The sequence below is a fragment of the Manacus candei genome, unplaced genomic scaffold (assembly GCF_025592945.1).
Source record: "Manacus candei isolate 608988 ecotype Guabito, Panama unplaced genomic scaffold, ASM2559294v1 h1tg000070l, whole genome shotgun sequence".
NCBI lineage: Eukaryota > Metazoa > Chordata > Aves > Passeriformes > Pipridae > Manacus > Manacus candei.
Genome location: NW_026138118.1, coordinates 1,120,728 through 1,147,521, shown reverse-complemented (window position 1 = coordinate 1,147,521; position 26,794 = coordinate 1,120,728). Strand labels below are relative to the sequence as shown.

At 51.8% G+C, this 26,794-nt stretch overlaps 1 protein-coding gene across 1 annotated transcript in view; it reads left to right on the top strand.

Moving 5' to 3' along the window:
* Positions 1-26,794, top strand: part of RUNX3 (RUNX family transcription factor 3) — a 37,365-nt gene that overhangs the window by 5,207 nt on the left and 5,364 nt on the right. The window contains exons 3-4 of the mRNA XM_051807299.1: positions 1,326-1,430; positions 18,684-18,848. Of these exons, the coding sequence (XP_051663259.1) occupies positions 1,326-1,430; positions 18,684-18,848 (270 nt within the window). The remainder of the gene's footprint in view (positions 1-1,325; positions 1,431-18,683; positions 18,849-26,794) is intronic.

The following is a 26,794-nucleotide window of genomic DNA, read 5'->3' as shown; positions in this document are numbered from 1 at the left end:
TTTGTTTGGTTAGGGGTATTCTTGGGTTCAGCTCTGTAGGTAGATGATGGTCAGGATCTGAAAACCCCTGATCCTTTTAGGGGAAGAGGGAAAGGAGATGGCTTCCTATTGTATTTATTTGTGGAATGAAGGCTGGAGGAGCAGAAATCCATTGCATGGAGGTTTATGTCTTATACCCTGCTGGGGTTTAGGCTTCTAAAATACCTGATACTTTTGAAATGCCACAGGGATTGCTCTTGGGGTGTTGTTTAGAGTCGTTTGTGCAGCCTCCCTTTTTTACCCCAGTGATTCCTGAATCTGGGAAGGTTGCAGGAGAGCAGAGGCCCTTCCTGCAGAGAACTCTGCTCTCCCACAGCCTCCCCACGGGCTGGATATGGAGTGGGAGACAGCACCACAGTCAGATAAGGAGAGGACAGAGGGGCTGGGATGAGGATGCCAAAGCTGTGGGAGATGAAGGTTTGGGGTCAGGGTGGGCCCAGGGTGCAGGTGTGATAACACCCTCCCTGATGCTAAAGTTGTTTTCAGGCTGTGGATGGAACCTTGTTCTGCTGGGGCAAGGGGGGCACTTGTTTTCTTGGCTCCCAGGAGCTTTTCACTCAGGTTCCTGCTGGGAGAGGAGGACAGTCCCCACAGCCAGCAGGGCTGCCTGTCTGGTGGCCAAAGCTGGTGGCCAAAGCTGGCCAGATTCAGTTCTCATTTTGTAGTTTCCTATTTTTGGGCCATTTTCGGGCCACGGGTGTCCATATGGCCGAGGTCTAGCTCAGCTCCCCTCCAAACCTCCCTGCAGAGGTACATCCACAGGGCCAAGGCCGTGGATTCCCCTGCAGACTGATGCCACCTCACCAGCTTGTTCTGGCAGGAGCACCCCAAGGATACCAGGATCCCTTCACGGAGGGGATCCTACATCCAGTGCTGCATTTCAGGGCCAGATTCCCACAGGAAAAGGGGAAGCATCTGAGCGGGAAAGCACCAGGAAGCTGCTGTGGGTGGAGGGGTCGATATGGGGACAGGGCAGGGGAGGTGGGGACAAGTGACTTTTCCATCCAGGAAGGTCCTGGCTCCCGCTCTGAACCGGGTCCAAGCCTGTCCCTGCTGCAGCCAGCTGAGCCCCAGTGGGAGCCGACCGAGCTTTGTGCCTCGGCAATAACGTCTCATAAAATTAAATGATGTGTGTGTTGGAGTTCCGTGGATGTGGATATTTGTGTCTGAGCCTGCTCTGGCAGGAGCCTTTCTTTCCCCCCTGAGCTGAACCCACCCATGTGAATATCCTCATTTCTCCTGTTGTTTTGTTTTGTTTTTTCTTTCCTCCCCGCTACCCTCCTTAGGAAAAAGCTTCACCCTGACCATCACCGTGTTCACCAACCCCACCCAAGTCGCCACCTATCACCGAGCCATCAAAGTGACCGTAGATGGACCCCGGGAGCCACGAAGTAAGTGATGTGTTTTGTTTGGCAGCACTGAGGAGTGTGGGGAGGGGGCATGCAGGGGGCCGAGCGCTCCGTGGCCAAAGGATGCAGGACACAGAGCCAGCTGGGGCAGCACATGTAGCCAAGGAGAGGGTTGGTGTGGCCAAGGGAGCCCAAAGCAGCGGGCACAGCTTGGCTCCTTGGACTTTCTCGGCACCGCAGAGCGTGGTGTGTGTCCTTCCCTGCCTCCTGCTCTCTCTGTGCTCCATATCCCATCTGGGAGGGATGGTTTTACAGCTCCTCATTGTGCTCCACAACCCATTCGGAGGGATAGTTTTACAGCCCCGGGTTGGGATGCTGGGGAAATGCTCTGAGCTCCCAAAAACACAAAGGGCTCCGACCTGGCGCCGCACGGGGTGTGCTGGGGGGCGGTTGTGGAGCCAGAGGTGCCTTGCTGGGCTTCATTGGCTGATTGCTGCTTTTTAAACTGAAAATGGTCGCAGGTTCCCTCCGTGCTGAGCTCGTATTTGCCTGTCTGTGGGAGAGCACCTTCCCCTTTGGTTGGTGGTGGTTTCGCTTTCGGGCCGTCAAAGGCTGGGGCTGGCAGCGCCGGGGGCTGAGCTGCTGGAGAAAACCAAAGGCACGGGGCGACCGCAGAAGCGTCTGTGTTCTGGTGGAGGAGGCTCTCCCGGGTGCAGGACGGTGCCTCGTGGTTGAGGGAGGCTCTGTGAGTCGCCCTCGCTGGGTTGGTTTTCGGCGTCGGGCTGGTTTGAGCTCACCTTGGCCTTTCCAGCGATCCCAGGAGTGCGGGGAAACGCTCTGGAGCTGTTGGCCGGAGGAGTTTCCTCTTGCCATGAGTATTATTTGCTCTGTGGGACCCCCTGCGTGGTGGGATCTCGTCCCTGGGGGCTTCATCTCTGGCTTCAGGCTCTGGCTTTGCCTTCCTGCTGGCTCAGCACCACCCCAGGGACTATAAAGCTGAGTTTGTTCCCTTTGCGTGTGAAGCTGTCAGTGCCCACATTGAAGGGAAACGGTTTGATCCTTCTAAATATGCCTCAGAAAATATTTTCTGTTGATGCTGTCGTTGGGCCATCGGTGCCCCTTGATGTCAGGCCAGGTGGAGGCTGTTACCTCGGCGAGGGGGTTTGATTTGCATCAGGGTTTGTTGGGTTTTCTTCCCCCTTCAGTTTTATTTCGGAGCGTGAGTGGCTTTATGGGAGCCTGTCGAGCTGCTGGCTGGATTTACCAAGCTGGAATTTAGTTGTGTTTTTTTTTTTTAAGCCAGAAACACAAGGCAGGTCCCTGGTGTGGGTTTGCAGCCATCAGCACCCGTGGGTCGTGGTGGGTTGAGCCTGGGCTCAGCCCGGGGCTGGGAGGGGAAAGCAGGCAGGGGCTGGGCAGGGAATTTCACAACTATTCCAGGTCAGGAATAGAAACCAGGTCTCCTGACTCCTGGCTCAGCCCCTTATCAGCTGCATCAGATCGCCTTTCTAATAATAATAATAATAATAATAATCAGGAATACATAAATAATAATACAAGGTGAGATAGTTACTACTCTTAGCGTTTGGTTTGACTCCACCGATAGCCAGCGCTCGCCAAACCCCTGTGAATCACACCCGCTCCTCCTGGATTTCAACATCCCTCCCCAGAGCTCCCCAGCTTTAATTTAAATTTTCTGATATGGAGGGGGAGGCTCCGTGGCCGGGCAGGGAGCTGGGGGGGGGCCGAGCCGAGGTCACACTCACCCTGTGCTTCTTTGTCCCGGGGCCCTGCCTTTGTTTGGCAGAATTAGGCAAAAGCTTGTCCTGGCTCTGGCTCGGTGTGCCCGAGGGATGCCTTCCCTGGGACCCGGCCCGGGTGCAAGGTCAGCAGTTTTTTTGCTTTTTTTTATTTATTTTTTTTTTTTTTAAATGACTTGTGGACCTCAAAACGTGCTGGCAGTGCCGGCTCCTTGAGGAGATCTGCGTGGTGTTTATTTGCTGCTTATGCCCTTGCCTTGTGTGGACCCCAAAGGTTGATCTCTCCCCCATCCCTGCACCACCCTCCCAACCCATAAATTGCTGATTGAAGAAGTTTAGACTCAAGCTGTGGTTTTTTTGGAATTTGTTTCAGATGATCATAGATTTGTTGCCAGTAAAGGTCATATTTTGACTCCCAGTTTGACCTGGGGCTTAAAATTCATCATTGATGAAAATCCAGTGTCTTTGCACTGGAATAAAAAATAATAATAAAAATCTCCTTATTTTTTTTGGCCAGCCTTCGGTTTGCAGTTTCTGATGAAATTTAAAAAAACAAAATATTTAAATAATGCCCCTTGCCCTTCCCTCCCTGCAGTCCTGTGCAGGAGCCCTTGTTGTGGAAATTACCAGCTGTGAAATGATCCAGGCTCACTCCTGGAAAACCAGCGTGGTTTTCCTGGTTCACCTGCCACTGGGTGGCTCTCTGGCACAGCACCCCTGTGTGCCAGCACCCACCTGGCTCCCCAGGTGGCATTTGGAGCTGGCACAGCCCTGGTGATCCCCACCTTTGGCCAAACACCATGACTTGTGCCGCTCTCTCCCTTGTTTGTCTCTGCGAGGAGGGAGCTGGCAGAAGGAATTGCAAACTTTATGTGTGTATATATATTATACATACACTTTGTAACATACATACGTGCGTAGATATATTTTTATATGCGTGTGTGTGCAAAAAAAAAGTCGGGTTTTTCTCCCTTTCTTGGCTGCAAGCAAGTGGGACGTGGTGTGTGTTGGCTCCTGTCGTGCAGGATCAGCGCTGACCGGGGCTGGAGGCTGGATGTGGGGCTGGTGGGGCAGGCAAAAAAGCACCCTTAATGTGGAAAGAATTGACCATTTGTCTTGGTATCCTGGGAAAGCCCTGGGCATCATCTCCTCAGATGCAGTGAAATTCCTCCAGCAAACGTTCTCGTGGGGTTTTCTGGGCCAGGAACGCGGCTGAGCTCCACGCCCCAGCTCCGAGCATCCCATTCATCTTCCACCCCTGTCCCATCGCTTCATCTCAGCCCTTGAGCGAGTCTTTTAACTCAAGCCGTGCCCAGAAAAACTTCTGAGGAGTTTGGAATGGGGTTGAGATGGGTGAGAAACAGCAGGGGAGCGGGTGACAGGCAGGGCCCAGCACGGGGCCGGGGGTGAAGCTGGGATGGAGGGACCAGGAGAGCTGGACCCTGGAGTTGAAGATGCTCCTTTGAGGGGTCCACAGCCGGTGTGGAGCTGATAACAGTGGTGGCTTTGGCTGAGCATCCCCTCCAAGGTCTCCCACAGTCTCCTTCCGAGTGCCCTGCTCGCTCTGAGATCTTTCTTCCCTGTGCTCAGGCTCTTTCTGGGTTAGATCTGGAGGGGAAAAAAGGACATTCTGTCAAGTTGGCACCTTAGCTCTAAACAAATAGCACAGCGGGTGCCAAGTGTTGACATACTTTGTACAAACAGGAAGTAATAAAATATTTGAACTTCCTGTGGAATTTCCTTCTTCCCCCCCCCTCTCTCTGCAGCTCTGTGTTTAGCAAGAGCCCGGCTCTGGAGAGCTGCAGCCCTGGTGCAAAGCCCTGTCGCATCCACAGCTGCCTGCAAAATAACCCACAACAGGCAGAACATGGGAAAATGAGTAGCTGGAAGCTATACAGGGATGTTTAGTCTGTTCCTGGGTAAATGGGAGCATCTCCAGGGCCTCCCCCATCACACCCACCTGCTGGCTGCCTTCCCTTTCCCTTCCCTTTTCCTTGCTTTCCTTCCCACTGCTCTCACCTCCTCTGCTGTCACTTATCCTCTCCTCTTCCCAGCTATCCCTTGCAGCTCCAGCCCCTTTTCTGCCCATCTCCTGGGAACTCTTGTGCAAAGTCTTTTTTCCCCTCTAAATGCTTTTTCCCCCCTTTGATTTTTTTTTTTTCCTGCTGCCATTCAGTGTTCTTTAACCTCTCTCCCCCTTTCCTAAATCTCCTTTGCCCTTAACCCCTTCTTTCTGGTTTCCACCCCATCCCTGCTGTCCTGGTCACCGTGTTGAGGAGCAGAGGGAGACCAAGAGGATTTGGTCCCCCACAGGATCCCTGTGTCCCTCCTTGTTGCCTGCTCAGCCACAGCAGCACAGCAGCAGGTTCTTGGTGTCTCCTGCCCTGTTCATTTTTGGTGTGTGCGTCAGAGATTTGGTGCTTTCAGTCACGTCCCCGCTTGGTGCCACCACAAAAAGCGACAGGAACGTGTCCCCCTCCTGCAGCATCTGCTGGCTTGGACCAGGAGAAGGGAGCTTGTGGTGAGAGCACTTCATATCCCCTCTCCCACCACGTTGTCCCTGCAGGGATTTTCTGGCTGGGCCCCATCCTGACCCTCTGGGGTCGCTTTTCCCTCCCCAAAGGCTTCTTGCCCCAAAAGGCTCCGGCTGTCCCCTCGCACGGCACGTAGCCAGGGGGTGGAAAGGCTTCTCACCTCCCATTCTCACCTCCCACACCAATGAGTTGTTTCCAGGAACAGCCTTTTTTTTTTTTTGCTTTCATGCTTTTGAGAGCCTCAGCTGGGTGAGGGTTTCCCTCCCTGCCTCCCACGACAGACGTCAGCCCCGAGCCCCAGCCTGGCCCTGCGCTCTGAGCTGGGAAATGAAGAGTTTGGGACATGCAGAGGGTGGAAACCCCCTTGTGTGAGGTGTTTGTGGCATCTGTGTCCCCGGGGTGCTGGCAGTCGGTGGGCACAAGGCTGTGTCTTGGGTGCTGGTTTCCCTTAAGCACCCCAGTGCACTCTTGGCCTCAAGCATGTAAAAAGAAAAAAACAAAAACAAAAAACTGGGAGAAAGATTGACTGGAAAGGGAAAATTCTTGTCTGTAAATCCAGCCTGGAGAGGGCTTGGCCTCTGTTAATGGCAGTGTGCTGGGGTGACTGTGGGAGGAAGGTGCCTGTGGCCCTGGGTGCCCCCAGCCCTGTGCTGGGACATCTCTTCCAGCAGTGTTGGCTGACTGGGAGCCCGGGAGGAGAAAGGGTTGTATCAGCACTTTATGGGATGACACAGACCTGGCTGGGGCTCCTCTGCCCATCTGGAAGCCGTGGTGACAAAAGCAGGGCCCCGAACTGCCCCATCCAGCCCGGGCACACCTCGGCCCCGCTGCCCACACCCCCTATCTCACCACCTCCATCTCTGTTCTCATCCCACACCCAGCACCAGCCCCGGCTCCCCGAGTCGTGGTGTGTCTGCAAACCACCTTTCTCACTTATTTATTTATTTATTTATTTATTTATTTATTTATTTATTTATTTATTTATTTATTTATTTATTTGAGGTTCATCTCAATCCGTCTCTCTCTGGTTCAGAGGACTCTGTGCCGCGAGGTTTTGTCGTAGAATCACAGGATGGTTCGGGTTGGAAGGCACCCTAAAAATCACGTAGTTCCAACCCCCTGCCATGGGCAGGGACACCTTCAACTAGAAGGTGTCTTTTTTTCCCATTTATTCTTAGTGGATGCTCCAGTCTGAGGCCAGAGAGAAAAAGGAAGGACAGCACCGTGCTAGCATGGCAAGTGAGCCCCCTGCACCCTCCCTGTCCCTCATGGCTGTAGATGAGTCTGAGATTTACTACCCAGAAATATCAAAACTGAAACCCTGCTTTATTCAGGGAAGGAAAAAGAGGTGCAATATTGCACCCTGTTAATCCAAATCAGCTCCACAGAGACCCCAATGTGATGCTAACAACTAGACATCCCAGGCATCCCCTACAAGAGGGTGCTCCCTAATTCTGGCCTCCAAGCTGACCTGCAGATTTGGGCAGAGGGTGTGAGGCTGAGCAGGCAGGTTTTCCAGGCTGCTCTGGGAGGGTTCAGTGCTTTAATTTTGGGATGGTTGCATGCATGGAGGTGGTCTGTGTGTCCCCCCATTGTGAGCCACCACCATCTCTGCTTGTTGCCAGGCTGGACCCTGTTGCCAGACCCACTCCCTGCAGCCCCAGCATGCTGGGGATATTTATTTGCAGGCAACAGCAGCTTTGCCCAGAGCTGAGGTCAAAGAGCTGAGTCAGCCCCTCCACACTGGAGCAGGGCTCAGATTTGGGGTTTTTGGTGGCAGGGGCTTCCCTGTGGTGCAGCCTTCCAGGCTCCTGTTTGTTTTTCCTGGGATACAGCAGCCCTGGGCAAACTCAGTTCCTTTAGCACCATCCCATTTTCATGCTTTAATGGCTTAAATGCCATCAAAACTACTAAATGCTGTGTTTAATGTTTCACAGAGTTGGTTATTTCTGTGCTAAGTTTTGGGTTGTGATGTCCTAAAAGCAGTGGTGATCTCTGGAGGGATTTCTGACTCCTTGGGAATTGTTTGTAACGCTGAGGGCTTCCCTGATTTGTACCATTTTGAGGGGAAAAAAGGAGAAAAATATGAAACAGAAACATTCCTGTTACCTTTCAGAAAAGTGGCTGATCCATGAATTCACCCACCACGCTCTGGCAGGGCTGGGAACCCCCTGGCAAAGCTGCTCCCCAGCCCAGTGGGGATTGTGGCTGTCCCATTTCAGGATGTTTTGTCTCGTGGACCTGTGCTCTGGGGAGGATTTGTGTTAAATCCACACTGTGCTTTCTCCTCAAAGGGGGGGGGGGAAAAAAAGGTTGTCTCATGGTTTTGTTGATTTCAAGCAATTTTGAGAGGAGACAGAGAGCTGGAAGAGCTCTGCAGGGCTCGGGAGCACTTGGGATGATGCACCGTGGCCCTCTGGGACACCAGCTCCATGAATCTGGAGAGGGGGAAACAAAATCTGCAGCTCTCCCATTCCTGGGACACAGGGAAATAGGAATCTACCCAGTGGCTAAAATAGCTGGAGAATGAGGAAGAGGGAGTAGGGCAGTGTGGTGGCATTATGGGACAGGAACCAGAGAAGCAAGGGCAAAATGATCCCCTGTTCCTATGTTCCTACGGGCAATTTTGGGACCTCGAGGCAGAGACACCCTGTATTTTCTGTGCCTTTCACCCTCAGAGGTTTGATATGGCTTTGGCAAGTGCTTGGAGAAGAGAGAATAAATTATCGGAGGGTCTTGTGCTTCTCAGAAGCTCGAATGGAGACTCGGGATGGGGCTGTGTTGTGCCAGTATTGTACAATTTCAGATCTTTATCTTGGCAAAAAGGCTCCTCGTGGGGCTGTGTAAAACTTGAGCTTGAGATGTTTCTGTAATTAAAAGCAGCCTCGGTGCTGAAGTGCTCCCGTGGGGTGATAGTTTTGGGTATTATTCTGGTCTTTTGTTTTATTCCCCTGCTTGTCCTTAGCTAGAAATAAATACACAGACAGTTCCCAGATTGTCCGGGAATTAGAAAAAAAAATAAAAGGGAAATGGCGAAGAAAAAGGAAAAAATAAGGGGGAAAAAAAAAAGGCAACAAAATCAATCAAAGATCATTTAAATAAATAAATGACCTCCCACTTCCTGGACAGTTATTTGTCGATGCAGAATTGCTATAATCTTTTCTAATTTAATACTCGGTGCTTGAAATACGCTGATTTCCCACTCCTCGAGACCTGTCCCCTTCCCTGGGGAGGAAGAGGAGGAAATCCTGAGTGGCACTTTCTCGCTTCCCTATTAACTCTGCTCTGGATGTGCTGTGGCCCTTTGAGATGGAGATTTGAAGGGACTCCACGGGCTCTGTACGCCCTCCTGGGAGCTTCAGCATTGCTCCTGCTGTTGAGGGCCCTGCCCTGGTGCTTCCCCGTGGTGGTCCTTGGGGTGGTGCTCTTGGAGACATCAGGCTAATTCCAACCGTGCTCCAGATTTTGCCGGAGGGAGCCTGTTTGGCTCTCAGGGGTCTCTGGTTCTCCCTGCGCTGATCCAGCCCTGCCAAGGGCCCTCCTTGAAGGAGAAAAAGAACTTTGGATGAGTCTAGGCTCTTTGGCACGTCCTGAAACAAGGCAGGCATGGAAGATCCTCAGTGGGAATGCCAGGTATTGTAATATTTTAGCTTTAGTGGTGTTTTCTCTGCTGTCCCTCCAACCGCTGTTGGTGCCCGGGATGGGGAACTTTCATGGATGGTGTCTGAGAGCTGAAGCCACCCTGTGCCTTCTGCACAGAGACTGTTCAGCTCCATCCCACCCTTCCCTGATCCCATTTGCTCTTTGGGTGGTGACAAATGGAAAGTAAATGCTGGCTGGATCGAGGTGGCACAGCATTGGTGCCCGGTTCCACCGAGCAGCTCGCATGGGGCACGACACACCGCTTGATCTCATCCTTCATCTCCCAGATCCCTTAAAACCCCCAAAACACCCCAGAAACTGGGGCCTCTGCAGTGAGTGGGCAGGCAGGAGGCAAAGGAGGGGGTAGAACCCTCATCCCCTGGCGTGTGGAGGATGCCCAAGGCGGTGGGGCAGCAGCCGGCCCTGGGGTGGGAGTGACGAGGAGACGCCGACGAGGCTCGGGGCTCCCCAACTCATGCAGGAGCCTTTGCAGATCGGTACTTGCTGCACAGGAGGGTTTCTCTGTTTGTATTCCCATCACTAATGTGTTTTGATCCCAGTGGGGAAATTTGCACCCTTTGGTATCTGCCGAGGCCGTCCGGGGCACCGCGTTCTGCCGAGGCAGTTCGGCCGCTGTTGGTACACGCATGGAAGGCAATTATGTTAAAACACCTCCTCCTCTCATTCCTTATAGGCACTGCTATCCAGTTAACCCCTTCAGGGGCCAATCCTGCCAGGACATAGAGAGGGGGAATCGGGGCTCAGCTCCTGGAGGGCGGATAAAAATCCCTCAAGGGAGAAAAGCAGCCCGGCACTGGGTTCTGTGGGTCGGGCTGTGCAAGACCCTCAGCCCCCCGGGGGATGCACTTGTTCCTCAGCAGGTCATGGGGATGTCCCAAGGGACACCCAGGTGCCAGGGACCTGTGGAGCATTCCCTGGGGAGAGCAGAGCAGGCACAAAGGTTGCCCGACTGCCCTCCAAGCAATGGGTTTGCATTGCCAGTGCCTTTGGTGCTACAGCTCGGGGCTGTAATCCTGCCCCAAAAGAAATAACAGAGCAACCAAAATTATATGGGCTCCGGTAAATTCACTCCCCTAATTATTGTATTTGCCACGTATAGTAAAATTCCTCCTCTCCTTTATAATCGCCTGGTGCGTAATAACTTCAAAATAATTTTGCTTAAAAAATGACCAATATTTTCTAAGTGAAGCAATATTGGGAGTCAGAACAGGGAAATTATTTTTGCTTGCGTTCTACAAAGGAATCTTTGTTGGGATTGGTTGCAACACCTCCTGCTTTTGAAAGCTTCGGGAAAACCCCAGGGCACGATTCTCAGCCGGGGTGGAAGAGCCATGCCTGGTCCTGGCTTTGGAAATAAACCAAAGTCGGAGAAGTGGGCACTGATAATGTGTTTGGAAGAGATTAAATCGGGCAAAAGGATTGTCTGGTGGATGGGGGATATCTGGAGAATGAAGTTTCGTTGAGGGTTTCTTCCAGGAGGGTGTTGGTGTGTTCTGCGCCGGGTTGTGCCAGGTGCTGTTCAAATAAACAGCAAAAAAAAATTCCCTCTGGGTCCAAAGGGAGTGGGTTGGGATGGGATGCAGGTGACAGGACACAGTGGCACTAAAAAGGAATATTTGTGAGTGTTGCAGCAAGGACACTGGTAAGCGTTGCTCCTTCACAAAGGAGCAGCATTTTGCCCCGTGCCTCAGTTTATAAAGCAGATCTGATTCCTGGTGGGCAGCAGGTGCTGCACAGGAGGTTGTTGGTGAGGATTTGTCCTGCAGGAGCAGGGACTGCACATTGCAGGGTTATTAATACAGCATGGTCCTGCTTCCCTCAGGCAGGACTTGGGAGCTCAGGAGGACGGAATGAAAGATCACGGATTGGAAAAGAGAGAGGAAAAAAAATAGTCGGTGCTAAAAGGCCAGTTTCGTTTCAGGGGAGATAACAGCTAAAGGACCAGAACTATCAAACAAAACCACAAGATCACATCAGATGTCAGGGCAGGACACATCTCGTTCCTCCCTCCTGAAAGGGCTTATCAGTGCAACCAATCACTTTAATGATGTGGCAGAGGGAGGAAGAGGATTTGACTCAGAGTGAGATGAAATTTAGTTCCTAAGACCCTTCTCTTCCGCTGCCGGAGACCAGTCACCTGTTCTGCAGTCAGCCACAGATAAATCATATCCTGCAGCGGAAGGTGCTTAGACATGATTTTGCATTATTTTCTCTTACTCTTTCCAGTGACTCTACAATCCATAGCGGGAGAGGGGGAGGGAGGGGAGGAAGAAGAGGGACCGAGTGAGCAGAGACATCCCCAGTGCCCTTCTCAACATCTGAGGACGATGGCAGCGGGATGGGAACCTCCCCATCCCAAAACCAGATGTGGGAGCAGGCAGCCCCCTCGCCAGTGGTTAGCCTGTGCTGAACTCTGCTCCTCTGGCTTTGAAGAGCAGCACTGCAGGGGGGATGAAGGTGCTGTGCAGGTAGTGTTGCTCTGGGGCTCCTCCTCACAGCTTTGCGCTGCCCGTGCTGGCAAAGCTCGTCAGGAGCTGTAATTATCCAGCATACCAGCCAGTCTCTGGAGATGGAGCTTGGAGCTCAATCCTGGGATCGGGGGATATTAGTATTCAAATGTCAGGGCTCGGCTCCAGCTCTGTCCTAGGGCAAAGGGGAAAAGCAGCGCTCAGCATCCTCAAACCTTGGGAAAGTTTGGGTCTGATCCGGGTTGTGCTGTTACCAAGGGTGCAGGACTGGCTGGAAAACGCTGCTCCCTCCACTCGGCTGCTGCGAGGCCCTGCAGCGTCAGGTTCATCTCATCTCCATCAGCTGAACCACGGCACATTCCTTGCACAGGTCTGAACCCAGCAGCTGGTCCTCCCCATCCTGGGCAGAGTATCCTCAACCAGTGTCACCCAAAGGAATTTGATGTGCTTGCCCTAATGGAACAGGTTATGAACTGGGAAAAACCAGCTCTGCCGGTAGCACACAGCCCAAGTTGTTAGATAGCAGCATTAACTCGCTCCAACTGGCACCTCTCCACTGATCTTCTGAAAATCTGATCTCAGACGTGGCTGAGGCAACACCAGCTGGATGTCCTTGAGATCTGTCTGCTTCCTCCCCAGCACCCAGCCTGGAAATCTTTGAATCAGGGGTTTTGCCTAGTTCCATGAGAACCAGATCACAGCCCGGGAATGAATTCTGCCTTCCTGGAAGTGGGAGCAACTGCAGAGAAGCCATTTGGGGGGGGGCTGGTGGTTTTTGCACCCTGCTGTGAAAGCTGCCCGGGTTCCCGCAGATGTGCACCCACCTGCTGCTTTGTGACACACGGGCTGAAAGTCTCAGATCTGTAAATCACAACTTTTGAAGCCCCACCTAGTTCACTCTGCAGTCTCAGAGGGAGATTTTTCAGAGGTCTTAAAGGATGGAAAACCGCAGGAAAACACTGGTGGGGATTTTCAGCAAGGCACGAGTGGGATAAATGCTTAAACCTGATGAATTTTACCGATTGCTGAGAATGCCCCCAGCTTGCCCTGTGCTGTGAAGTGCTTTAAAAACCTTTACAAATCCAGAAAGACTCTGTCTCCACACTGAAACCCTGGGAATGGGGAGCCAGTGTCCTTCAGGCATTTGAGCCAAAGTTGCGTGGAAATTTGGGTGTGATGTTCCCTTTGATTTGAACACGGGCCACATCCCCAGAACTTTTAAAAGTGCTACCCTAGATTTCTGTTTAAATATCTGAATTAATGCCCTGCTTTTTTTTCCTTCCAGAGGGCTTAGTTTTGGAGTCTCCCAGTGTAATAAGTGGCCTCGACAGGATTTATCAGGCACTGTCCCACTTGCCAGGGCTCCCATCACAGGGTGGGCAGGCAGAGAGGCAGAGGGACTTAACCCTTGAGTGAGAGGAGATCAGGGGCTCGCAAAGCCTCTAATCAATACCAGCCTGCCTAGAACGAACATCTCTCCCACTGCTGGAGCTTCAGACACTAAAAAACCTACTGTAAATGCAACATATCTCTGTGCTTCCTGCCAGCTGGCCCGGAGCCAGCCTATTTCCTTCAAAAAGAGGGATATTTATTTTCATCCTTTTAGAAGCAGCCAATTCATCTCAGACCACCACCAGCTAAAAAAGCTTTATAAATTAGGAGCCACCTTTTTTTTTATTTCCCCCCCCTAATTCTCTTCACCCCCCCCCCCCCCGCTTCCCGCCCCCTTAAATATTATTTTCCTTTCGTTGTTCAAGTTGGTGTAAATCCTCTGCCAGGACATGCGAGCCGAGGCGCATTGCGACACACTCCCCTTTCTCTCCAAGCTGGAGAAAGACAGTAGCTGCAGTGTCTCACGAAAGCCAGAGGAAACCAAAGCAAAGCCCGGCCGTGACTGATTCTCTTTCCAAATGGCGTAAGCAGGCCAACTTCAAACATGTGAATAATGAGTTATCTGTGCCTGACTTTGTTCGGCACCAGAAGAGACGGTTCCTTCTAACATTTCCCCCCTGCTCCCTCCTGTGAACTCCAGGGCTTCGGCTTCTAGAAGCGGGCTGAAGCAGGGTTGGCACTCTCCAGGCTGCTGCCGCTCGCCGGGGCTCGGAGGGCATCTCCGTCATCCTCCGTGGAGACGTCACGTGTGAGTCCCTCCCAGCTCCTGGCACTGCGGGCAGCCTGGTTCCCACCTCCACACCGTCCTCCCCTCCCTCCTTCGCTGGCCGTGGGGCTCCACCAAATTCTTCTTGGCCGGGAACTTCCCGTGGTGAGTCTGGAGCAGGAGGTGGGATTCCAGGGAAAACCTGAGGGGTGTTCGTGCCTTGTGTTATAGGTGTGCGAAGATGAAACCACCCCAACATGTGCAGTAAGGGACAGGCCTGCTGTTCCCATAACACAGGCGTTTCACATGTGGCTTCTTTCTGGAGCACATGCTGGGACTTGATAGTCTAGTCGAGACTCAGACTGGGAAAAAATTCAACCCTCTGTAGAGGATTGGCGTGTCTCTCTGAAGTACCTATTTTGAGGGCTATAAGAGGGATTTGAAAGGTGTTTTGCACATTGAGACGGAGTTTTATCCACTGCTGATTGCTTTCTTGTGGTCCATTCTCACGGACATGTAGAGACTAAGCCACGGGGTTGTGTGCAGGGACTGCTCCTGGTGAGCTCCTGCTTGGCTGAGCCCTGGAGTTTGACTGTGAATATTTGAGCAGAGCCTTGGGTGGAGGATGGTGGGATCATGCTGGTGGGATGTCTGGAGCCTTGCTTTGGAGGTGGATGAGTGGGGGCTTCTGTGGCTGCTGATGGCTCGAGCTGATGTCCCAGCCCACGTTGCCATCTCCTGGTTCTTGTCTCTTCCTCACTGGAGCTAAGGAAATTATCTGCAAATGTGTGTGTTAATGAACATCCCCCAGAGCTGAAAAGCTCTGTGTTTCCTTCTCTCCATCTTGCCGCCAGCATTTCGCAGCAAGACTCCTGGGGAGGGCCAAGCCACTTCCCACCATCTGCTCTCCCATCCTTTGGTAGCAAAGGGCTGTGCCAGGGGATGGGGACAAATGTGACACCCAAATCTGAACCCACCAGGGGTGGAGAGGAGGATGTGCAGCTCCTTGTGTCTCATGACTGAACAACTAACCACAGATAAATCAGGGTACCATGACCTTCAGGCACCCTGGAGAGTGTTTTTTCAAATCAAATTTCTCTCTAAGATTTTGGCACCACTCAGGTTCCTGAAGCCCCTTTCTACCTTTGATCAACTTTATATTCTGCATCTCAGTAATCTGGGGATATAAACTGCTTTTGGTGAACTGTGGAACTCCCTCCTGCACTGCCTGGAAACCCCATCCAGGTCCCAGCTTGGGAAGCCACATCAGGTTGCACACTCCTAGAAGGAAGAACAGGGTCTGTTTGGTCTTTGTAATGTTTTAATGCAGAGGGCATGCCTTTAAATCATAGCTTTGAGTGCCTGGGTTGCAGTGTGGCACACACTGTTTCGCTGTCTGCATTCCAAGGAAACACCCAAAACTTCCAGTGTGCTTCTTATTACTGGCCCAAAGTGTCAAATTCACATCGGCTCTTCCAGCTGGGAAGTGTTCAATGGGATCGTTTGTTTGATATGCTGATACAGATCTTGTTATTACATCAGGATCATAGGTGATCTGTCAATGTTTACATCATGTCATGTTCAATATCGGAGTTAACTGACTCAGAAACCCGATCCAGCGTTAAAACCCTTGTGCTGTTGACAAGAAGTGCCCGAGGTCAGTAGCTGCCATCATTTGATCGTTCTAAGCTCTGTTGTTTCCATAAATATTGACCTGCAAGCCAGTGCTAGCCCAGCTGGAAGTGCAGGGCTAAGTCTCCAACCCCAAACAGCAGGTTTCGTGCCCCAAAATTCACGGGTCGGGGCGATGGAGACTTCTCAGGCAGATTTCTTGGGATGAGGTCTGGAGCTGTTTGAAGTTGAGTGAAAACCCGCCCACTGGCTTCAGGAGGCTTTGAGTCAGTCCTTGGGTTAAGCTAGAAACCACCTTCCCCTTCTCTAAGGTATGAGCTATTGTTCACTTGACGGCACTGGTTTCCTCTCCGTGACAGCTGTGGGCAGATGGGGAAGGGCTTTTAATGGAGCCAACCGCTGCAGAAATTAAAAAGCTCAGGTTGTTCTGATGAAAGAAACCCATTAATAGCGATTCTCTCTTGCGTGACAAAGTCTGACGTCCCCAGCTCTAAAGTGACAAGCGGCAGGAAGTCCTGGGGAGAAAGCCTGAGCTAAAGAGGGTTGGCAGCCCAAGCTGGTGGTTTTTAACTCGTTCAATGCCTTGTTTCATATGGTTTGGTGCTGCCACACGTGGAGACAGGGCAGGATACAGACCAGAGAGGGCCTAGGAGAGCTGGGAATGGCCCTGATCCCACCACAGCATCCTCTGGTGAGGGCTCATCCTAAGGGAGCCCCTGTGTTTGCCTCGACTTACACTGGCATCAAGTTTTCCACTTTCTTTTTTTAGGATAGGTTTAAGGTTTTGGGGGTTTCGCTGGTAATTGCTGGGTCTCCCCACAAACCAGCCCCTCCTCGAGGGTGTAAGTACAGTGCTGCTGTTTACTTGAGGCTTAAAACCCCCACGGGGCTGTGTCCACGTTCAGACCATGTGGGGACCAGAGAAACCCCAGTGCAGCATGACACAGCCACATGAAGCCCTCAGTCAAGCTGTACGGCTGAATAATCTTTAAAAACATTTATCAGCACGGAGATCACTTGATATATTTTTCAGGATTTTCTCCGTCACATGCCAGATACCACGGCAGGATAGGGTTTGTGCTGAGACAGAGGCAGGGAATTTGATTTCCATTAGATTTCTGGGGAACTTGAAGTCCTTTTGGCTCCTCTGCCACGCTCTGCCCAAGGAAAGCAGTTAAAGGTGAAACATAACCCTACTTTTCTTTTTCTGTGCTTAAATGTATACTGAAGTAATACAGTGTGGACCAAAACAGGACACCTCACTGCACACACTTTTCCCCTGGGGAAAGCACAAATGCCACATGACAGATGCTGCTCATGGCTCCAAAGGCCTCGGATAATGCAGAGGTGCCTGAGGTCTGGGGACACACAGAGATTAGAAGAGATCATTTACAGTGTTGCTGTGAGGTTTCCTTGGTTTATTTCACATAGCAGGGAAAAGATATTTTCAAAACACTGCTGGGTTTTGCTTTCTGCTGGGGTTTGTCCTCAACAAGTTTTGCTCTCTGTTGTCAGCCTGTTTTCCATCAGTTTGGACTTTTACACACCCAGAAACCTGGGGATCATGGAGTTTGGGGGGGATGGTGGGGCTCACCTGGATGTGGAGCTCACAGAGGAGGGTCAAAGGCCTTCAGAAACTGTGGCAAGGGGTGGTTTGCTGTTGGGACATCCATGGAGCAATGCCATGGCAGGCAGCTCAGCTGGGAGTGTGAGAACCCCTCTGGAGATCAGGAGATGCAAGACATTATTAAAGAGGGGGAAGTCCGGGGACTTTCTGTGACTTTGCTACAAACTGACAGTGGGGCTCAGGCCACGCAGATGTGAGGGGGGAGGGAAGGAGGGTGTGAGCAAGAGGTGGCTGCGTTTATCACCTCTGAAACGCGTCACTTCTTAAAAGCCACCAAGAGCTGAGCCACTGACTCAGTGGATGTTGGTCCTGAGCCACTGACTCAGTGGATGTTGGTCCGTAGGATCTGATAAGGCCCAGCTCTCTGAAGCCCTGCAGAAGGTTTCTTCCCAGCTCCTCTCCCATCTCCCCGGCGTGCCCGCACACCTCCAGTGCCCCCGAGCCCTGCGCTCGGATTACCCCGGGATGAGGCGGCTGCCACCTTGGGAAGGTCCTTTCCTGGCAGGTGCAAAGAGCTGGGGGTGTTGCAGGGCTGTCTGGCTGCGGCAGGGAGAGAGCAAGGAGAATCCAAGGTCTGAACCCCGGCACTGATGTAAAACCGAGGCAGCTCCGGCTTCCCTGGAGCCCCTCCAGCTTTGTGCGGGTGTAACTGAGACTGGAGTCGGGCCCAGAGAGAGTGAAGCCGTTTGGTGATGATTAATATAGTAAAATGCGAAAGTTATGTATCAAGTGTATTTCATGCGCCTCTTGCCTCGGGACAATTAGCATAAATTTAATAATTATTGCCCTGTGCCAGCAGCTGCTACCTAAGGAGCTGGGAGTGCTTTACAAACGCTCATTAGCTGCTGCCCTGCCTGGGGGAGGTGGGTGATTAGTCTCCCCGCTTTATGGGTAGGAAAAGAGGAACAGAAAGAAGCAAAGTGAGGTGGCCAAGGTGTGGTGCCACGGCTGCTCCCATCCCTCCTCCTGTGCCTTCTCCAGCTCCCCTTGGCTCTGACCCCAATGGGTGAGCAGAGCTGGGAGGGGGAGTAGACGAGAGTTTATTCTTTGTGCGCTGAGCAAATGCTGCAGAAAATACTTAAAATTCAATGTTCCCTTTGCTGGTTCCCCATTCACCCCTTTGCCAGGAGATGGGGTTTTTCCTGCCTTGCACGTGTCTCCCCTCTGTGTTCAGAGAGAATGAGGGCTGGTGGAGGCTGGTCACTCAGGCACAGGGCATCCTGATCCAGGCTCCTTGATCAAAGGATGACTTGCTGGATGATTTGCGGGATGATCCAGAGGTCAGTCCATGTCCCATCTTTGGTGGGCTTCATTTTCCTGAGCCATGAGGTCTTCCCCTGTGTGTGTGCTGTGCACCCCCCGGTAGCTGATTTCTGCCGGGGCTGCCCCCCGTTACCCCCATGTGAACATCAGCAAACCACAGAGACAGAGGCTGCGCTGACTCCGTGTGTAACCAAGGTGCTGCAGCCAAAGGGGAACTGATCAGATATCAGACCCTTTTATCATGTTCCAGGGCACAGACAAAAGCTAGAAGACCAAGCCAAACCCTTCACCGACCGCTACGGGGAGCTGGAACGGCTGCGCCAGTCCATGAGAGTCACCCCGACAACCCCCAACCCTCGTGGATCCCTCAGCACCCCGAGCCACTTCGGGTCCCAGGCTCAGACTCCAATACAAGGTAAGTGGCTGGGTGCCCCAGCCCGGCGTTACACCCCAAAGCCTCACACTCCCAACACAGCTGGGCAGGGAGCGGAGCCTCCCTGGCCGAACGAGATTCCCTTTGGATGGCCTTGTAGGACTGGAGTGCAGCTCTCCCCTGGGTAAGGAGCCATGCAGGGGGACATGCCAGGGGGAGGTTTGCTTGGATTTCTTGGCCTTGGAAGCCTTTTTGCACCCATGAAATCGCTCTTTGCACCATCAGATCAGGGCTCTTAGGAAAAACTGAGGAGCTTCAGCAGGAATGCGAGGGAGATCAGAGCAACACACTTTGAACCCAGCAGCTTCTTTGACATGAAGGCACCCACGTTATGGTTATGCATCAACTAGAAAGGGTGTTTTGTACTTTACATGCTAATCCAAATGGTTTCTTATCTTGTTGCATTGTGTTTATGCCAAGCCTGGTGATCACCCAACTGCAGCATAATTCCCCACACGTATGCACACCTGCATGGGCGCACGCGTGCACACACACACACAGAGGCTTTGCTCTTCCCGTATTTGCCATCAGCAAGGAGCACCCCGAGTCCTTGGGCGCTCCCCAGGAATCCACACTGCTGCCAGGACAGCAGTGGGAACTGCCACTGGAGTTACCCAGGAGAGGTCAGTCTGTTAATCCCCATACACCCGAATTTCAGCCCCCACTTAAGCGCTGCCGTTGGAATTATCCAGCTGCCTTGCTGCTCCCGTCTTTGTGCACGTCTCAGCACAGCCAGATGCCACCAGAATGAATTAAGAGGGACCATTCTCCTGTCTGCATGTGAGACGTGCTCCTTTTCCGTGCAGTTTTAGTCTCGGTGGTGTTTTCCTTTGGAAAGCAGCAGAGATACTAACAGGGATTTCAGGAATAGTATTTAAGCTGTCTGCGTATTGAGTTTTGATGAGAAGTGGCCCTTCTTGGAAGGTTTCCTCTAAAAAGTTCCAGAAGCCTTTGTGTTGCATTTTCAGAAGTGACGTAGATGTTTGAAAACCTCAGTGTCATTGGCAAAGAGGGTGTCTCGGGTGCAAAAACATGTTTGAAAACGTTACCTGAACTGTAAAAGCTGCCCCGCTCCTCCCAGCCCAAAATTGCAGTGAAAATTTAATTTATTTCTCATTGAAATGCAAATCTCCATGCTTGGAATTTTCATTGATATTAGCATGATTTATGAGAAGAACGCGGGCATTTTGTGTAGGATTATAATTTGATTTTTGTTTAAAAAAAGAGAGAGAGAGAGAGAGAGAGAGAGAGAAAGAGTTTTCTAGGCTCATCCCATTGGCTGCGTCATAAAGAAAGAGATTCTTGGGGAAGAAAAAAAGATTTGTATTTTAAATTAGCACAGCCCCATGCAGTGCCAGAAACCCAAAGAGCGTCGTTTGGAGCAAGGGATCAGGTGATGACACAAATCCAATGAGAAAAAAAATGAAATTGGCCACAAGCTGCCGTCCGTGCCAAATTCCCAAATGTCAAGTGACAGCAGGAGTGGAGACACACAAAATTAGCCATCTAAAACCATTCCTGCGGAGTGAATCCAAACTACCAGGAATGCTGCAAAAGGCGGTTTGTGCACGCTCTGCTCTTGGCTCCCTCGTTCCCAAGTTGAGGAACTGTCTTAAAATGACTGTGGGTTCTTACCAGCGTAGCTGGGAGCAGGATCAGCTCAGTATTTTTAACCTCAGCCCTGTCCTTTTGACACAACGCTGGCTATAACCAATCATAATCATAATTTAAAAAAAAAAAAAAACAAAAAACAACCCTCTTTCTCTCGCACACACACACGGCTTATTCACAGAGATCATAATTTTTACCCGAGCAAGTGGAGCCCGGCCCGTGCCAAGAATAACACAGGAGTTAACAGGCCTGTAATTCTCACGACTTGGCACGTTCTTGGGTAACACACATGAGAAGCCGATTAGTGAAAAGCATAATGAGATACCGGTTAGGAGGGGCAGGCTGGAGTTCATCCGGCCCCCACTATCCTTTTTGTGGGTGCTTCCCAACCATAATGTTTTCAGCATCCCTGTGCAGGGACTGAAAGGGGGCCAGAGGAGCAGGTTTTCCCTCCGCCGGTGCCCAGCAGCCCTCTGCTCATGTGCTGGAGGTGGTTGGCCTCCCGGTTCTGCTGACCAAGCAGTTTGCACAAATGCTTCCTAATCCGCTTCTGGCGAAACCAGGCTGGGAGCTGAGATGCTCAGAAACAGCCTTGGCCGCTGAGGGGGGATTCTGGCACCTCAAATCCCTGAAATAGAGCACGTGGAGCTTGGGTTTTGAGGTAGAAAGGCACGTAGGAGACAGTGTTTATCTTTGGGAGGAACCGGGGTTCTTTGGAGGTGTGTTTGCTCTGGCCTGGTCCAATCTTTCCAATCTTTCCTCCTCACGAGTGAGGGCCGTGGCCAGTGGAGATCACGGCAAGGACGCTGGTGTAAGTGGGAGAAGAGTCTGGCCCTCAGCCATTCGCAGAGGCTTTCAGTAAAGCAGCCCCTGGAGGTTATAAATAGCCCCCATGTAAAGTGATCGTCCTGAGGTTAAATGGTCTCAAAACCAAAAACCTCCTGGTAAGAGAAAACCGATTGTTTCTGAAGGACATGCCAGGAAACATGGGAGGAGAGCGTGCGCAGCTCCGTGGCCAAGCAGGTCACATCCTGCTCTTGTGCTGGTTCCCCATGCCCAACGTCAGGGTATCTCAGTGGCTTCAGCCTTGCCTTGTCCCGCTCAGATGAGCAGAGAATCCATCCCTTCCCATGCTTGTCCCCAACAGGATTGACATTTGCAACCCTCCACACACCAGATTTCATTCCCACTTGCACTGCTTTGGTGGGTAAGTAGGGTAATTCTGGGTTCAGACCAGTGTGGCTGTGATGACAGTCTGGCCCTCACCATCATCCAGCATGGCTTCAGCCGAGCAGAGCCGTTTGCCTCTGCTGAGGATTTGGCCCAATGCTTCTCCAGTGAGGTCTGGAAAATCTGAGGTTTTGAAATCCCAGCTCTGCCATCTCCTCGGCGAGACACCAAGCTGTCATTAGGATGGCTGGAAATGGTTCCTTATTACGGGGCATGAGAAGCCAGAGCCTTGCGTGCTTGCTTTATTCCGAGTTTCACCTTCTAGCTCAAAAAAATCAAGTAGCTCCCAAAAGCGAAGCAAGATGTTACAGGAACTTGCTTCTGCCTGCCTTCAGCTGCTTCTCCCCTTGCTCTGGGGAGGCGGGATGGTGACAGACACACGTCCTCCAGGGGAGAAGCCCCCAGTTCTCCGCGCGGTGCTTCGCCCTTGCCCGTGTTTCGGCAGCGGTTCGTGCTGAACCATTTTCTTCCCACCGCAGCAGAGCAGGACCGCCCACGCAGCCGGGCCTGTGTTCTCGCTCTGTGGTGGAAACATCTTCAATCACTCAAAAGCAATTGTGTGCATTGTCCAGCAACATGTAGGGGCCTTGCGTACACGAGGACAATTGCAAAGTGATTTTAAATTTGATCTACTCGGTACCAGAGCTGTTTTGATTAACGCACTTAACGTCCCCTTGCTCCAGCGAAACCAAACTCCCCTGGCAAACTCTGGATCCTTCTGCAAGCTCCGTCCTGCCTCTCCCAGCTTTAGTGTCTGCTCAATGGTTTTCGGGAGACATTGTGTTTGCTGGTGAAGAGCTTCAGCTCTCCTGATCTGGAAACTCCTCAACTTTAACCAGCTTCACTCCCAGTCCATTACTTAGGGCCAGTCATCAGCAGAATGCTTCACCATAAGCATTTAAAGTAAAATATCTCTCTCTCTTTTGCTTTTTAAATATACAGTTTTAAAGTATTACATTACTTTTAAGAAGCCTCTTGGCATAGGCAGCGAGTGCCCTATTGTTTCCGAAATGCAACGTGGCTGCTCTGAGGTTAAGTCCTGAATTATGGGCCCAGCAAATACACTGAATTGCTGCTTCCTAATCCCTGTCCAGATTGACTTATGGTTTCTTTAAAATATCCGTTTCTTAATGGATAAAAACATTCTACCATGGGCAGAGACTAAATTGTTTCCAAAGGAAGCTAGGCAAGCATTAGTGGGAAGAAAACATATTGTGGGATTCAGCTTCAGCCTCAAAGGAAGGAACATGCTCAAGATGGGTTTCCTGCTTGCTTTCAGGCTTCTGTGTCTATCTTTAAACTGCTTTTCTGCTCCTTTCATTTACGCTTGCGATGTCCCTTATACGAATTTGGTGTGTAACTGTCAAAGATGAACCACAGACCGGTGCTGGACGGGAGCTTCCCCCAGAGAGAGCTCAGGCACCCGCGGCCGCCGCGTTTGCCGCTGACGTGCAGCCGCCTCGGTCTCCCAGCCACAGCTCAGGGGGCTGAAGTGCTGCAGTTCCCACAAAATAGCAGATGAGATTAACAAGGAGCCCGGCTGCATTTGCCTCAGGCTCCAGGGGTGCCATCCTGCCTCTGACACGGGATTTTCGGGTTGCCGGGATCCGCAGAGCGCAGGAGGGGAGCCCCCAGCCCAGGGTGCCGCTGCAGGAGGGCAGTGCCCACATTACAGGGATGCTGCTGCAGCACAGCCCAGCACAAACAGGGCTGGATCTCCCTCTCCCAACACCCCTCAGCCTCTCTGTCAGTGGGTTTCCCATGGCAGACTTGGCCTGGTCTAAACCTGCTCGGCAGGCAAGGTGGTCTAGCTGCAGGCTGGGTTGTAAATTCAGCAGCTTCCTTTTATGTAGTCAGGGCTTGTTAATTTTTTTTTAATACCCTTTGAATACAGGTAAAGAGCAAAGCGCAGGCAGGCCAGAGGGAGTGGCTGCGATCACGGGAGCGTTTCCCGTTCAGCCCACCCACCCGCTCCAATTAGCACCGTTAGCTTATTCATTAGCTCTGCGGGATGGAGAGGCGGGAACTGAGCCTGGTGCAGGACAGGGGGACGCGGGCAGAGGGCTCTGGGATGGTGAGAGGAACAGAGAGGCTGTGGTGGGAGAGGAAGCACGGAGAGCTGGGCTTGTTTAGTCTAGCAAAGGGCAGGCTGGGAGCAGAGCTGATTGCTCTGTGTAAATACATCGAGGGGGTAAACATCGGGGAGGGAGAGGAGCTAATGTAAGCTATGGAGGACAGTGCTGGCACAGGAGATGGGGTTGAGTTGGCCCTGGATAAATCCAGACTGGAAGTCAGAAGCAGGGTCCTCCCCAGCAGGGCAGGATGGGTCCAGCAAATGGCTGGGAGCATCCCAGTGGGCCTGGAAGGGTTTGCAGAGGAGGTTGAGATGCAGTGCATGATTCACCGGGCTGGGAATACCTGGGAATTTCCCTGCCCTGCCTGCATAGACCAGGAGGCTGCTGCCCAACATATTTGGGATCTGATTGAAAGTGCTGGGAGAGGACAGAGGAGCAGAGCTTTGTGCTGCTCGTGGGGTAGGTCTGGGGGCCACATGTGTGTCTGCACGGCGGCACATGGCATTTGAGGAGAACTGAGCAGCAAACGTGCTTGGCAATCTTGAGGTGGTGCCTGGCGATGCTGTGATAAGGCCGTGTGTGTTGTTGTGTTTTGGTTTGGGGTTTGGTTTTGTGTTGGTTTTTTTTTTTTTCAAACTCTGCAAAGGAAGTCCTTGCACCCGGTTCGTGAGCTGGTTCTATCAGATACAGAACAGTGCTCCATGGGCGTGTAACAACGGATGCCGTTCACACCCTCATTTTTTTTCAACACCTCCCCTCCTCCCCCAAAATATATTTTGCTCTATTTTACGTGGGGTGGGAGGAAGGGGCCGTTTTCTTTTTTAGTTGGCTCTGGCTTGGAAACAAGTGAACTTGTTAACATACGTGACAGAGGCGTGAGAGCGCGCCTGCATGCGTGGGTGGGGAGGAGAGCGGCGCCTTCTCTAGAGATGAGCTGGGGCTTCACACATCAAATGCCTCCCGTGCACCTTCCCGTACAGATTGTCTCCTTCTCTGGCCACCTGCCTCTCCGTGCTCCCAGATGGAGCCGTTGTGACCAGGGGAAGGAAGCAGAGAGGAAGAGAGGGCAGAAAAATGCTAAAAGATGACCCGGAGGTCCAAATATCACAGAAATCTGCAGAGAAAAGACAGCCAAGGGTATACACAGAGCAAGAACGTCTGTCCCCGCTCTGTCTCACACGTGCAAGGCTATTATATACAGAAGCATAAGGTATCATTAGTGTTTACATGGTTGTCAATCATCGTGGCATAAGACAGGAAAGGAAGGGTTTTTTCCCCCCCCCAGGGTTGATTTTTCATGACAATTTTGCAAGGCACATATATGCCTAGAATTGAAACAGTGATATATGACCATGCTGAAGTTATTTTATATTCTGTGCACTTGGAGAGAGCCACACTATCAAGTTCCCTTTGCATTTCCTTTATTCTCTGTGTGTATCGCACACTATGAGTATGTGTGTGTGTGTTGTGTAATATACACACAATGGGTTAAGTTTATTGCTGACTGGATTCATCAGCCACTGAATATCCCCACATCTCTGAGATGGGGACCAGAGAGTGATATCTTGGGTGCCGTGCAGCTGCTCAGATTCCACACGTTGCTGCCCAGCCCCAGATGATCTGATAATCTCCTCCTGTACCTCGGGCCCGGCGCTGTGCTCTGACACATGCCCTGGGTGAGCTGGTTGTTTGGGTGTCACTCAAAGCCCTTTCCAGGCTGTAGCACTGAAGAGGTCCTGATGTTGCTTTTGGGGCCCTTTCCTCTCTCCGCACAGAACATCTGTTTTCCTGGAGGAGGAGGTCGTGGAAGCACCCACTGTTCTGCTGGGAAGGATGCACATCCATCCCTAAAACCTTTTGCAGGGTCCATTGCCTCATCTCCTCAAAGGCCTCCAGGGAACTCTGAGGAGATCCACCAGTCCTGACCCAGCAGGGGTACAGGGACCAGTTCCACTCCATCCAAAGCAGCTCCCAAACCCAACATGGTCTTAAGGGAGGCGGCTGAACACACCCAGAGAAACCTCTGTGGTTGGCAGCCTCATGAACCAGCTTCCCCACCTCCACGCTCGTGACCAGCCCTTACCACCATGAACCAGCTGAGGTTTGGCCCCATCGCCGCACAGGCTCAGGGGCGTCTCTTCACATTTATCTCCTCGCCATCCACCCAAGAAAAGACCCGTATTGTCTCTGAGGTGGAGAGAAAGCTGCTGTGTCACTGGAGCACTGTTGTTTTATCTGGAAAGGGGCTGAGCAGCTTTCAAAGCCTGTTTCTATCCAGCTCCACGTGCGGGAGGACTTGGGGGTCCTTGAAAGGTGCAAATTGCAGCTGCACAATTAAATCACAGGGTGTGTCCTGGCCTCCGAGGTCCCCTGGGCAGCTCAGCCCTAAGGAGGACACAGTGGCATTACTAATCAGGGCTTTGACCTTTACATGGCTTTTATTTAATACACATTCCACACTTCCCCAAACTCCCATCCAAAACATTGACATTTCCGCTGATAGATTGGGTCAGATTTTGGAGTAGTTGGGGGACTCAATTCACTCTTACAATGGTTAAATTCTTACAGCTAAATGGGCTTATTCAGTTAGTGCAGCAGCTGGTGTGATTTCGAGAAGAAAATAAACATTTCCTTCAAATATTTTGATTGGCAACTGGACAACTGAAATACTCAAGCTCAGATTGCCAGGGTCCAAAAAAGCAAATGGGGGCTGGACGGAGAGTAAGAGAGGGAAACTGTAGTAAATCCTCGGAGGCAGAACTATGGAGCAGATGTGTGTGAGATGCAGCGGGGAAGGGGACAGTGAGATGGGGCTTTTAAAGCCCATTTTCAGCTGTGATTCCTAAGGGAATGTGGAGTCCAAGGGTGCAGCTTCACCCACTCCTTCTTCTCCGACATTTTCTCAGCATGTTGCTCGCTCCAGGTTGCTGTTTGATTCTGGCTGAGTGTGCCAGAGGGTTGCTCGCTGCTGAGTTAGGTGGCTATGGGGGTGTGTTAATGGCGATGTTTTAC